At 47.2% G+C, this 14,939-nt stretch overlaps 1 protein-coding gene across 6 annotated transcripts in view; it reads left to right on the forward strand.

Moving 5' to 3' along the window:
* LOC137621675 (CCR4-NOT transcription complex subunit 2-like) overlaps window positions 1–14,939 on the forward strand; it is a 218,223-nt gene that overhangs the window by 91,240 nt on the left and 112,044 nt on the right. For 5 of the 6 annotated variants that reach the window (XM_068352182.1, XM_068352179.1, XM_068352184.1 and 2 more), the window contains exon 3: window positions 14,361–14,551. In XM_068352182.1, coding sequence (XP_068208283.1) covers window positions 14,361–14,551 — 191 coding nt within the window. The remainder of the gene's footprint in view (window positions 1–14,360; window positions 14,552–14,939) is intronic. The other variant, XM_068352183.1, reaches the window with a different exon arrangement.

Genomic DNA, 14,939 nt, shown 5'->3' on the forward strand with positions numbered 1-14,939 from the left:
TGGAAGCTTCCATAGATTTTGATTCGGACAACTCTGAAGGCATGTTGTGCCTTCATCAGCTAGCCCCAAAGCTCCAGCCACAGAACAAGGGGAGTCGGACTATTCCTTTATGCAGGTCTTGTCTTGCATTAGGAAAATTAACCCCTTCGCTATGATGGCATCGTTTGGCGTCAAAAAATATCGGGTGATACAGACGATAATGTCCGGATGCATCATTTACAAATGTAAACCATATGGAGATTAAAATTACTGGGATATCCTACAAAAGACTATAGCACATGGTTGTAAGTCACACATTTCAAGCTCGGGAAATTTCATTAGAAAAAAAAAAATCTATATGTTACCATATAGAATCACACCACTTTCTCTCGCCAATGGCGACATTCCTTACCCGAAGGTGAGGACCGTTTTTTTTTGTTTCACCCTGTAGGTGGCTTCTTGCGGACACCGCCTTCTGTGAGGAAACAAGTACTCTGCCAGTAGGTGTTGGCGACTGTGGGCTGTGTGACGTTTCCCCCATTTTAACCTGGCATTGAACCAGCGAGACAGTTAGGCTTTCTATGGGAGATGGAGTTGCCTACTATGCCTTTTCTCTTCACTTATTATGTAATTCTGTATAGTTGTTTGGCATTTATTAGTGCCTTTCTGTTTGGCACCCTTAAGGATTTAGTAACAAGTCTATCTTGGCGACCGTTCACATCCTAACACTGTTGGTAGACTACATCCTTTTGGCCGTTGAGCGATTGAAGGCTTCCTTCCTGTGCCATTCTCTTAGTATAGTGCCTTTATGAATCAGACGATATGTAGTCTACAGTCGGTGTTAGAAACTGAGTCATGAGAAATGTTCCCTCGTGTCTTCTAACACTTGAACAATGGATCAGTCCAGGAATTTATTCCATTTGAATGAAGTGTCCCCTTCCCCGGACACTTTTTCTCTTAACAGTATTGCCTTATTGAGTCTGGTGACTAGGTAGTTCATAGTCTGTGATGATGGCTTTGTGTTATGGCCAGGCTCTTTCTTTGTCAAGGAAATCACTGCTTGCCAACTCCTGATGTCGTTTGGTAACAGCTTCTCTGGGAGTTAGGTAGCAGATATTCTCGGTTAATGTTGGTGACCTTGGCTGTCGTTTGTCATAACTCCAAGTCACTTACGACTGCAAAATTTGATCTGTTTAGGCATTCACTTCGTAAACATGAGTCGCCTTCTACCTGTCCCCTCTCTTTTTGACAAAAGCATCTTCTGTGGGGCGAAAGGTAGTCTGCTGTTGGCTGTTTGCGACCCTAGGCTTTGCGAACTTCCCCCCTTCACCTAACACTGTACCAGCAAGACGTTAGTTTCTCTCTGGGAGACAGAGTTGCCAATTATGCTTTTCCCTCTTCCTATTTCATTCTCAGGAGTATTTCGGCATTCATTATTGTTTTCTAGCCGGTATGTTTGAGAATTTAGTAACAAGACTGTCCTGGTGACCTTTCTGATTCTAACTGTTTTGTGCGCTCCCTTTTTTTTTGGCCGTTAGGCGATAGGAGGTGCAGGGAAGTTTCCTCTGACAAGTTGTTTAGGCTTCTTTTATTTATTTCCTTTCTCAATTAGATCCTTTGCTGCGAAGAAGGACTTCCCTTGGTGCCAGGTTTGAGATTGGCTCTTGACTGCTCTTTGTTCTTCTGTGGATTTACGAAGATTTCTATTTTCTCCATGAGCCGAATTTTCTGTTGGAGTCTCCTTCAAGTCTTTCGTCATCCTCACTCTCTTTGCGAGATCTTGTTTGGATATGGTAGTCTTCACCAGCCTCATTTTTTAATATCGTCTGCCTCTGGGTCTCGGTCTTGTGTGAGGAAGAGGTAATTCGGGAAGAAATGGTCTTCTTCGTTTATCATGGGAATCTTGTTTGCTTCACTTTGGCCATCGTCTAGCACCTCTCCAAAGGTGTTGTCTTTTGATCACCCTTTAGCGATGAGTAGTCCGTTTTATCTTGGTGCCTTTCGCTTCATAGTCAGTATGATGCTATAGGACAGGACATTTCATTGTTCCTCAGAGGGGTTTTTTGGACAAGAGTCTGTCGTTCCCCCTCTGAGTGTTTGTGCAGCCGATCGATGTCTGGAGTGACCCTCAATTCTTCCCTGGTGTTTCTAGTTGCAGTCTGCTAGAATTATTAAGGTTTAAGTTCATTATTTTTTCAATTAATTTAATTTGATCATTGTTGTTACCTCCTTTTCCCAAAAAGGGGACATTCTTCCAGTTCTCTCCTCCTTGTCAATGTAGATAATCGGGCTAGGTAAATTATCCTAAGGTAATGTACAGTATATCAATACTCTATGAAATTTTCATAATAAAGTTAATTTGTTCCAACTCGAAGTACTTACCTCGAACTACTTTCTCAGGAGTATCTGGGATCTCCTCCCATCCGACCAGAGTTTTGTGTAGTTTACCCTAAACCCATTTTCTATGAGGGGTAACCTCAGGCGGAGTGATACGTGCCCTGAGGCTAACCCCGGGTCAGAGAGCATGCCTGCTCAGGTCTCGACCTCCAGTAAGTTCTCTGGTCACGTCGCGATATCATCTCGCCGCTCTCCTTAATCCCAGTGTGACCTTGGGTGTCCCCGACCCTTTGTGTCCCACGCTGTACCCACGTGGTCCTATTGTGCTTTCCCTGTGCGCGCTTGTGTCTCGTAGTGCTTCTCCTTCATCATGGAGCATCCTTGGGGTTGTCCTGGGCCTATGGCCGGCAAATCGTGTGGAGCGTTCCTCTCGAAACCCCAAGTTGACCCGCACTCCTTGTGTTCCTCGTGCAGGGGCAGCGTGTGTTCCCCTTCCGCCACGTGTCCGGAGTGTGAGTCGTGGAATGAGATGCAGTGGGTGCGGTATAGCACCAAAAAGAAGGCGGCGACGAAGAAGTCGCTTAAGAAGCCCAGCGTCCCTTCCTCCCGTGCTTCGCCGGGCGCCTCGTCGGTCCAAGCTTCTCTTCCAACTTCCCCTACCCAGAGTAGGGGACGAGGTAAGTCCGTTGCAGGGAAGAGGCCCGCGGCCCTTCCCCAAGAGTCTGAACTTCAAGACAGTGGTGTTGTGGCGTCATTCCAGGCGAGTGAGGGGCGGGAGTGTTTTCGGGAGACGGTGGCCTGGTGCCTGCAGGTCACGTCTCCTCAGATGACCCCATGTGGGGGAAAAAATGTTACTAATTCCTCTCCAGCCTCTTGGGCGTGTTTTTTAGGCGGCTCAGCAGCCGAGGGCGACGTCGAGAAGGAGCTTTCCCCGCCATCGGACCCCCACTGTGTGGGTTCCCCCTAAGACGCCCTTCAGGTCCCCGATGAGGATGGAGGAAGACTTCGGGACCTGGTCTCCCACGGGAGAGCCTCCTCGCTCCCCCCAGCGCCGTCGGCCGTTTTCCCAGAGGTGTTTTTGCAGGCGTCGTCTTCCACGGAGCGTCGTAGGAATCCTCCTTCACCAACGAGGGAGGCGAGGCCTTCGAAGAGGGCCTATAAGTCGTCAGTCTCCTCAGTGGAGGAGCTTTCCTGCTCTTCGGAGGACGAGGCGCTGAGGAAGCTCAGGAGACGAAGGGAGAAGTCCCGCAAGAAGTTGTCACGCTCTCGCTCCCCCTCGAGGTCACGCCACGAGAGTCGGCGCCCATGATCCCCCAAGAGCAGTGAGTGGGTGATGGTTCACCACGACAGGCTGCTGGAGCTAGCTGCGGCGCTGGGCCCTTCAAGTTGGCATCCGAGGACGAGCTCCCCGGATAGATACTCCTCCGGCAGCAGCGGCACCCGATGGCAGGTTCCAGTCAACAGGCGTAAGACAGTGAAGGTTCCGGCTCCATCCGTCCAGCGGAGAGAGTCGCCCCTTCGGTCTGGCAGCCAAGTCCTGACCTCCAAAGGCCACCTAGCTCGTCACGAGCGCAGCCCTCGGCTTTCCTCGACGGGCAGGCCCGCAGATTCGAGAACCTCCGGAAGAGATGTTGGACCCAGGATGGAGGCCCCCGTCCCGACGGCGATGCCCGTCCTTCGATGTGAACCCCCGCGAGAGCGTCGGTCCAGGACTCCCCCACGTGTGAGGTCCTCCGTCGGAGTACCCCCGTCACATGTGTCAGCGCGCTCGTCGGAGGATCTCGACGACCATGAAGAGGGGTCGGCAGCGGAGCTATCGGCCTATCGTAGGGTGATAGGCCTCATCAGAAGTCACCACAGGCTGGACGTGCCGGAACCCTCCTCCGAAGATGCATGGCGGTCCAGCTTCAACAGGATAGTGGACGCCCCGGTCCAGCAGCGCCCCTCCTTGGCTCTTCCTTTAGCGGGGACATTAAGTTGGGAAGAGTCCATGTGGACAGGATCGTGGCCAACCACGCCGAGGCGCCCAAGAGCCAAGCTGCTCCAGGGCCTGAAGTCCCAGAGCAAGTTCTACCTCCCAGAGGGACAGCGAACGGGCACCTGTGCACTGGAGCCAGCACTCACCGTGTTGGGGCAGGGAGCCTCGGAAGAAAGGGCGTCCACGGCTCCGATCTGCTTCTCTCCTTCGGAGCTGGTCATGATGGAGGAGATCTCGAAGGACCTAGTCAACGTCTCCTCCTGGCTGGACTGGTGGGCCTCCACCCTGGTGGGTGTACAGTCATCCTACGACCTGACTGTACCGGAGACCCAGGCCTTACTCAAAGAACTTATCAGTTCGGAAGGTAAGACCCTGAAATTCCTATCCTACCAGTCGCTAGCCCTGTCCGCCAATTGGGTCCTACGAAGGAGGGACAACATCTTAAGCAAGCTGACTAGGAGGCTGCCAGATCTCTGAGGAACCTGACCCTGTGGGACGACTCGATCTTTCCCCCGAAGGCAGCGGAGGAATCGATGGAGAGAGTTCGGAGGCTGAAGGAACCGTTCGAGACCAGGCCCAACCCGGTCAGAAGGGCGACGTTCAGAAGGTCCTCCGTTGATGTGCCTCGCCTTCCTCGGCCCGCTCCTAGCCAGGCTAGGAGAGACAACTCGACAACAACATGGTCCCAGTCGTCTCAGCCCTCCCGTAGGGGATCAGCCTCTACCCAAGCCGCCTATAGGCCGTCATTCGCGACGTCCAGAAGAGGGCGCTCAGGTTGCTCCTCAAGGAGAAGATAGGGAGGGAGGCCCCCTTCTCCTGCCGAAGCCTCAGGTGGGGGGATGCCTCAAACGTTCTTGGCAAGCATGGGAAGTACACGGAGCAGATCCGTGGACCGTGACAGTACTGAAGGAGGGGTACAGGTTGCCCTTCCTAGTGGACCCTCCACCTCTGATGCCAGACCAGCAGGCGGAGTGGCTAGCCCCCAAGGATCCCTTGAAACCGACAGCTCTGCAGGGAGAGGTCTCAGCGATGTTGGCAAAAGGGGCAATGGAACCTGTCCAGGACCCAGGTCTGGGGTTCTACAGCAGGCTGTTCCTGGTGGAGAAAGCGACATGAGGATGGAGACCGGTCATAGACCTCTCAGTCCTCAACAAGTTCATCTGCAAGACCGACTTCAAAATGGACACTCCGAAATCAGTCTTGGCGTCCTTGAGAGAAGGGGACTTCATGATGTCAGTAGATCTCAAGGATGTTTACTTCCAAATCCCGGTTCATCCCTCCAGCAGGAAGTACCTACGGGTAAAATGGGAGAACCAAACGTTGCAGTTCAAGACCCTCTGCTTCGGGCTGTCCACTGCCCCCCAAGTCTTCACAACGGTCTCAGTCTGGGCACACGAACAGGGCATTCGCCTGATTCATTACCTGGACGACTGGTTGTTACTTTCAGCCTCAGAGGAAGTACGGAAGGAGCAAGGCGCGATGTTGCTGCGGTTCTGCAACGTTCTGGTGATCACCATCAACCTAAAGAAGTCCCAACTGATACCCTCCACCAGGACGACCTACCTCGGAATGGTTCTGGATTCCCGGTTAGTGAAAGCCTTCCCCTCCGCCGACAGGCTGGACAACTTAGACCAGGTCCTCCGCCCCTTCCTGACGGACCAACCCAGGAGAGCGAAGGACTGGCAAAGACTGATAGGCCACCTTGTGTCATTGGAGAAACTGGTCCCCCAGGGCAGGCTAAAGCTCAGGAAGGTCCAATGGAACCTAAAGGAAAGCTGGAACCAAACGGATTCCCCCCACAGAGTGGTCCCGGTGTTCCCGAACACGAAACGGGTCCTGGAATGGTGGAGCTGCTGGACGAACACCCTCAAAGGGATGGCCTTTGCAGCCGACCCTCCGGAGATGCTTCTGTTCACGGACGCATCGAAGGAGGGGTGGGGTGCCCATCTCATAGGGAAATCAGCAAGAGGGAACTGGACAGCCTTAGAGAAGACCCAGCACATAAACGTACTAGAGATGAGGGCAGTACAAAGAGCGTGCCAGGAATTTGTACACCTACTCCGGGGAAACACCGTGGCATCGATGTGCGACAACGCCACAGTAGTAGCTTACATAAAGAAACAGGGAGGCCTAAGGTCGAAGGAGCTGTGCGTCCTCACGTTACAACTTCTGGAATGGGCCGAAGGGGAGCAGATAAGAATCTCAGCAAGGTTCATTCCAGGGAAAAGGAACGTCCTCGCCGACGGCCTCAGCAGGATGGGGCAAGTGGTAGGGTCTGAATGGTCTCTACACCCGGAAGTAGCCAGGTCCGTCATTCAGAAATGGGGTTCTCCGGTGATGGACCTCTTTGCAACAAGGCTGAACACGCAGCTCCCCATGTTCTGTTCTCCTGTCCCAGACCCAAAAGCGGCGTTCGAGAACGCCTTCCAACATCCTTGGGACAATCTCAACGTGTACGCTTTTCCCCCCTTCGGGATGCTCAGGCAGGTCCTCAACAGAGTAAGAAGGACGGACAACCTATGGATGACTTTGGTAGTGCCCAGGTGGCCGGAGAGAGAATGGTTCGTGGACCTAAGGGAGTTAGCACAACAGCTGCCCTGGCCCCTTCCGGACAGGCCAGACCTTCTCCGGCAACCACACTTCCAAAGATTCCACGAGAATCCCCGGTCCCTCCGCCTTCACGCGTTGATGTTATCGAGCGCCTCCTGAGGAGGGAAGGCTATTCCTCGAGTACAGCAACGAGGATGTCGGGCTACCTGAGACGGTCAACGACAGCTGTATACCAGGCTAAGTGGGCCACCTTTACCAAATGGTGCGCCACTAGGGACATTAGGCCCCCGTAGGCCTCCATCCCGCAAGTAGCGGACTTCCTAGTTTACCTCAGGGACTTGGTCAACATGTCCATCCCAGCCATCAAGGGAGTCCGCACTGCTCTGGGCCAAGTTTTTCTCCTGAAAGGCCTAGACCTGGGTAACTCCAGACATATCTCAATGCTCATTAAGAGCTTTGAGCAATCATGCTCCCCGCAAGCTGTGAAGGTCCCACAATGGGACGTGGCAAGGGTCCTGAAAATGTTATCCGAACCTCCGTTCGAGCCCCTGAAAGACATTGTGGATAAAGGATCTCACTCTCAAGACGGTTTTCTTGCTGGCGTTAGCGTCAGCTAAACGGGTATGCGAGATTCATGGTCTGTCCTACGAAGTGGCTCACTCGAAAGGTTGGCGAGAAGTCACGTTCAAATTCGTCCCTTCCTTCGTAGCTAAGACCCAGAACCCTGCCGTGTGGGACCCCAGATTTGAAGGTTTCTCAATTCTGGCAATCCCCCGGTCGGATGACGTGAAGGATTTGCGCCTATGCCCTGTCAGGGCAGTGAGGAAATACTTGGAAAGGGCAGCAAAACTCCGGCCGGGGATCAAAAGTCTTTTTGTTTCCACAGGCCTCGTGAAGAAGCCAGTCTAGAAGAATACCATCTCCTTCTGGTTGCGGCAGGTCATCATCAGGGCCTACAGTAAGGCAGGAATCCCCCTGCCGGGGAAACCCAAGCCCCATGACATTAGGGGCCTGAGTACTACATGGGCCTTCAAGAAGAATATGGCAGTGGGACAGATCCTAAGGGCAGGCACCTGGGCCAACCAGTCTACCTTCACGGCTCACTATTTGAAGGACTATTCAAGAAGATCCCTGGACGGGTTCTCGATAGGTACCGTCGTTTCCGCGCTCCAAACGGTTTAAAGGCATAGCCTCAGTGATAACCGCGGGTAACAAGCACAAGAGACACAGGTTCGTTCCTTAAACCCCCTTGTACCTTCTTTACCTTTTTCCTCTTCAAGTGGGCTCTGAGAGGGCCCTGAGCCAGAGACAAGTACCTCAACAAGAGGAAGACATGTCCCCTAGGATTTCTTGCACAGTTGAGTTTCTTAGACACTAGGGTGAGTTTTTGTGTAGTTTCCTCTCGATCGATTTTCTATGGGGTTAACACGACCTAGCCTCCTTTCTAGGTCTCTGGATTTTCCAAAAGCACGGTCTCAAGAACTTGTAGGGCCACACCCACCTCCTTAAGTATAAGTCTCCTAAGAAAGTAGTTCGAGGTAAGTGCTTCGTGTTGGAACAAATCACAAATTTTAGGTAATTTGTATTTTTCCTAACAGTACTTACCTCGAACTACTTTCGGGTAATGGCCCACCGTGCCTTCCCCAAGTGTCCCCTGGTGTCCTTAGAGACCTTAGCTGTCAAGAACTTACTGGAGGTCGAGACCTGAGCAGGCATGCTCTCTGACCCGGGGTTAGCCTCAGGGCGCGTATCACTCCGCCTGAGGTTACCCCTCATTGAAAATGGGTTTAGGGTAAACTACACAAAACTCTGGTTGGATAGGAGGATATCCCAGATACTCCTAAGAAAGTAGTTCGAGGTAAGTACATACATACATATACTAAGGCACTTCCCCCAATTTTGGGGGGTAGCCGACATCAACAAATGAAAAAAAAAAAAAAAGGGGGGTGGTCACCTCTAGTCTCTACGTTCCTCCCAGCCTAACAAGGGACTCAACCAAGTTCAGCTGGTACTGCTAGGGTGCCACAGCCCACCCTCCCACATTATCCACCACAGATGAAGCTTCATAATGCTGAATCCCCTACTGCTGGTACCTCCGCGGTCATCTAAGGCATCGGAGGAAGCAGCAGGGCCTACCGGAACTGCATCACAATCGCTCGCCATTCATTCCTATTTCTAGCATGCTCTCTTGCCTCTCTCACATCTATCCTCCTATCTCCCAGAGCTTCCTTCACTCCATCCATCCACCCAAACCTTGGCCTTCCTCTTGTACTTCTCCCATCAACTCTTGCATTCATCACCTTCTTAAGCAGACAGCCATTTTCCATTCTCTCAACATGGCCAAACCACCTCAACACATTCATATCCACTCTAGCTGCTAACTCATTTCTTACACCCGGTCTCACTCTCACCACTTCGTTCCTAACCCTATCTACTCGAGATACACCAGCCATACTCCTTAGACACTACATCTCAAACACATTCAATTTCTGTCTCTCCATCACTTTCATTCCCCACAACTCCGATCCATACATCACAGTTGGTACAATCACTTTCTCATATAGAACTCTCTTTACATTCATGCCCAACCCTCTATTTTTTACTACTCCCTTAACCGCCCCCAACACTTTGCAACCTTCATTCACTCTCTGACGTACATCTGCATCCACTCCACCATTTGCTGCAACAACAGACCTCAAGTACTTAAACTGATACACCTCCTCAAGTAACTCTCCATTCAACATGACATTCAACCTTGCACCACCTTCCCTTCTCGTACATCTCATAACCTTACTCTTACCCACATTAACTCTCAATTTCCTTTTCTCACACACTCTTCCAAATTCTGTCACTAATTGGCCAAGCTTCTCTTCTGTGTCTGCAACCGGTACAGTATCATCCGCAAACAACAACTGATTTACCTCCCATTCATGGTCATTCTCGTTTACCAGTTTTAATCCTCGTCCAAGCACTCGGGCATTCACCTCTCTCACCGCTCCATCAACATACAAGTTAAACAACCACGGCGACATCACACATCCCTGTCTCAGCCCCACTCTCACCGGAAACCAATCACTCACTTCATTTCCTATCCTAACACATGCTTTACTACCTTTGTAGAAACTTTTCACTGCTTGCAACCACCTTCCACCAACTCCATATAACCTCATCACATTCTACATTGCTTCCCTATCAACTATATCATACGCTTTCTCCAGACCCATAAACGCAACATACACCTCCTTACCTTTTGCTAAATATTTCTCGCATATCTGCCTTACTGTGAAAATCTGATTCATACAACCCCTACCTCTTCTAAAACCACCCTGTACTTCTAAGATTGCATTCTCTGTTTTATCCTTGATCCTATTAATCATTACTCTGCCATATACTTTTCCAACTACGCTTAACAAACTAATACCTCTTAAATTACAACACTCATGCACATCTCCCTTACCCTTATACTGTATAGTGGTACAATACATGCACAAACCCAATCTACTGGTACCATTGACAACACAAAACACATATTAAACAATCTCACCAACCATTCAAGTACAGTCACACCCCCTTCCTTCAACATCTCAGCTCTCACACCATCCATACCAGATGCTTTTCCTACTCTCGTTTTATCTAGTGCTCTCCTCACTTCATCTAGTGTAATCTCTCTCTCATTCTCATCTCCCATCACTGGCACCTCAACACCTGCAACAGCAATTATATCTGCCTCCCTATTATCCTCAACATTCAGTAAACTTTCAAAATATTCCGCCCACCTTTTCCCTGCCTCCTCTCCTTTTAACAACCTTCCATTTCCATCTTTCACTGTCTCTTCAATTCTTGAGCCAGCCTTCCTTACTCTCTTCACTTCTTTCCAAAACTTCTTCTTATTCTCTTCATATGAATGACCCAATCCCTTACCCCACCTCAGGTCAGCTGCCCTCTTTGCCTCACGTACCTTGCGCTTTACTTCCACATTTTTCTCTCTATATTTTTCATACTTCTCTATACTATTACTCTGCAGCCATTCTTCAAAAGCCCTCTTTTTCTCTTCCACTTTTACCTTCACTCCTTCATTCCACCATTCACTGCCCTTCCTCATGCTGCCTCCAACAACCTTCTTGCCACACACATCACTTGCAATCCCAACAAAATTTTCTTTTACTAACTTCCACTCCTCCTCTAAATTGCCAGTTTCTCTTACTTTCACTTCGTCATATGTCATTTTCAACCTTTCCTGATATTTACTTTTTACCCCTAGTTTTATTAGCTCTTCAACCCTCACTAGCTCTCTTTTACATCCACCTACTCTATTCCCCAACTCTTTTGCTACAACTAATTTTCCTTCCACCAAAAAATGATCAGACATACTGTTAGCCATACCCCTAAACACATGCACGTCTTTCAATCTTCCAAACATTCTTTTAGTTATCAACACATAATCCATTAATGCCCTTTCTACTACTCTTCCATTTTCCACTCTTACCCATGTATACTTATTTTTATCTTTCTTTTTGAAAAAGCTATTACTTATCACCATCTCTTGCTCAACACACATATCTACCAGTCTCTCATCACACTTTTTCACCTGGTACGCCATACTTCCCAATGACACCTTCTACCTCTCCAGCGCCCACTCTAGAATTTAAGTCACCCATGACAACTACACAATTCCTTCTACCCAGTCCTTCTACACACCTAGTTAATTCATTCCAGAACTCATTCTGCTCTTCCCTTTTCTCACTACCTGGCCCATACACACTGACAAATGCCCAACATTCCCTACCCAACCTAACCCTTACCCACATTAACCTTAGATGATATCCCCTTCCATTCCAGTACTTTACCTGTCATCCATTCACTCAGCAATAAAGCCACACCCTCTCTCGCTCTTCCCCTTTCAATCCCAGACACTCTACCAGACATTTCCCCAAACATCACTTCACCCTTTCCTTTTATCTTCGTCTCACACAAGGCCAATACATCCATCCTTCTATTCCTAAACATACTTCCAATTTCACATCTTTTACTCTCTATCGTACTACATCCACGCACATTCAAACACCCCAAAACTAGAGTGCGGGGAGCAGTCACTCTCCCCCCAGCTCCATGTCTTTGTCGATGTCTCACAGGATGTAGATACAGGAGAGGGGGTTCCCAGCCCCCTTGTCCCGTCCCTTTTAGTCGCCTCTTATGACACGCAGGGATAACGTTGGCGGTATTCTAATTGTTTTTATGCCCCCGCGGCCACAGGGGGTATAATACTTGGCTTGATAATTTAGCTAGTCCCACCCATCCTACCCCCTAGAAGTCCCGCCTGCAATAGAAAATGAAGTGTAGTCACTGGGTGAGTGCGTGAGTGGATTAGTTGGTATATCCCCTCTAACTAGCGGAGGATCAAAACCTTGCATAAAAGTTTTTATGTCAAAACCAGCTCAATGCTGAATCATATCTCGGGGTAAAGAACTTGATTTCTTGTAGTTAGGAAAATAAAAATTACTTCATATTAATCTTGTTGAAATTTAACAAGGTATCAGTAGATGCTGGAGGGTGGCTGGTTAGCCACCTTGCTCCCACTTTGTTTTCAGCCGCCAGAAAGGGCAGACGTACTTCCAGTGTCCTCATTTGTGTGTTTCTATCTTTTGGTTTTTGCTTCTTCTTTTAGATAAATGTGTCAGTAAATTGTCATGTGTGAGGAAATTTTATAAGAAAGGAAAGATTTGCAGTTGCTTCCCCAATACCCCAGTGCTTGGCATGAGGCCTAAATTTTATAATCCTAATCATTGGTGTTGGGGTAACGGTGGAAAAGATGATGGTGATGGATACTGGTGTCGGTTTTAAAGGATAATAGTGCAACTTTGATTAGTTTTTTTTCCATTTCCATTAAGCATTGGCCTGAGTTTCATTTTAACAAGTGGCAGGCGGCTTGAGCTTGAGGATTGCCAAAGGAAAATAAGTACAGGTAAAATAAAAAGTAATTGTGGGTAGTGCTAGGATTGGTATTCTGATAGCCGTTATTATTAAAGTGTGTGTGATCACAAAGTTGGTCATTAGAGGTTGATCTTTTTATCCAGATATATAAATGTTATAATTGCAGTACTATCCCTATACAATGTATTTTAAGGTCAATAGATAGAATAGCATTTCTCATGCTCAATTTAAAGTCAAGTGAAAATGTTTTGAAAAATATAGAAAGCATTGTTACATTCATACTAACATTAACCTTCAATCCATGAGCTGTGTTATGGATATATAAAATACGGTTTTCTGGCTTACAAGTGGCTGGATGGCCAATGTTGTCCTAGCATGAGATAGGTAAACTAATAACAGGCAGTGTCCTCATTTGCTATACTTATGATAATGACATTATAAAAGTTAGCTTAGTCCTAAAGTATTTAGGTATTTGTTTCTTCGAATGAAAGTTTCTTCTCAGAGTAGGCTACTTGTCTTTTATATAATATTCTTATTAGTAGAGTTGTGGCTTTGTTTTCAGACATAGCTAATGCACATTTAGTGGCTGATTGTAGCATTCTAAGCAAGCTTTTTTTTTTGTATAATATTTTCCAATGATCATGCACACATCTTAGACTCCTTCAAGAGAATGCTAAGTCAGCTTCAAATTTTATTATTGGTGGTGTTAGTAAAATTCATAATTTCAAATTACCAGTTATTGTACTGCTCCTATTCCAAGGAACACTATCTACCTGTTACACTTAACCCTTTTACCCCCAAAGGACGTACTGGTACGTTTCACAAAACCCATCCCTTTACCCCCATGGACGTACCGGTACGTCCTTGCAAAAAAATGCTATAAAAATTTTTTTTTTTTTCATATTTTTTATATTTTTTTTTGAGAAAATTCAGGCATTTTCCAAGAGAATGAGACCAACCTGACCTCTCTATGACAAAAATTAAGACTGTTAGAGCAATTTTAAAAAAAAATATACTGCAAAATGTGCTGGGAAAAAAATAACCCCCTGGGGGTTAAGGTTTGGAAATTTCCAAAAAGCCTGGGGGTCAAAGGGTTAAGATATTTTAGGAAATAAAGGCCATTGATGTAGATGACTTGAGCTGTTAATATTTCTTTGAAACATTTAAGACCTTCCAAATATTCTTATATAGTAAACAAGGTGCTTTAGATTAAGTGAAAAAAAAATCCATTAACAAATACTATTCCATATTTTACCTTCACTGCTAGTTTATCTCAAACCTTTCTCAAGTAGTTCTATCAGGTAACTATTACATAGTTAATGCCTAAAATAGTCCATCAAATAGTCCAGTAATTGCTGAACAGTAAACAAGATGCTTTAAAATTAGGAATAAACAACTGTTTACAGTGGTTTATTATGTTCTACTTTTACTGCTTGTTATCCCAAGCATTAATTGGGGATTTATATAACTGAGGTTTGGAAAGTTAGCCATTTATCTAATTTCTCTCATGACTAAATAGTGTTGTTTTGTTGAACTAGGAATCTATTCTCAATTTAGTTATAGGTAATTCATGTATTTTTTTCAGTGTGGAGTATGAACATAATCCTTTTAAAAGTAGTGGAAGCAGTATGATGGGGTTGCACAGCAATTTTGGAAGTAACTCAGCACCTCCACCGCTGGATTTATCAGAATTCCCATCTCTCTCCTCCAAAAACACTGGTAGTTCTCAACCCAATCCCATGGCTGGTAGACAACCTTACGGTGAGTCTACTCTTTGTAGGTATTCTTGTGTTTTATGTATGTATTTAGAATTAGTCTTTGCACTTATGCACTACATAGAAATACTGTTATAGATTTAAAAGTGGGTTTCTTTCTCAAGAGTTAGTTTTTATTGAATGATTTCTATTTTTCTTTTTTGGGGTTTTAATGCATCTCTGAAGTTTACTGACCAATTCTCTTAATTGTTCCATCACTCTATACAAACCCTCGCTATTTATAGGTGATATTACTTTCTGTGTAGCTGAACGACGAGCCATAAGATTTTAGCGAGGGATAACCACCCCAACCGCTAGTTAGCAGGAGGAGGGGTAGCCAGGTACCCCGCTCACTCACACCTAGCCTGAGCACCCACTTTTCTTTTGTCTCGGTAGGGTGTGAACATTGC

The sequence above is a fragment of the Palaemon carinicauda genome, chromosome 28 (genome assembly GCF_036898095.1).
Source record: "Palaemon carinicauda isolate YSFRI2023 chromosome 28, ASM3689809v2, whole genome shotgun sequence".
In the NCBI taxonomy this organism is placed as follows: domain Eukaryota; kingdom Metazoa; phylum Arthropoda; class Malacostraca; order Decapoda; family Palaemonidae; genus Palaemon; species Palaemon carinicauda.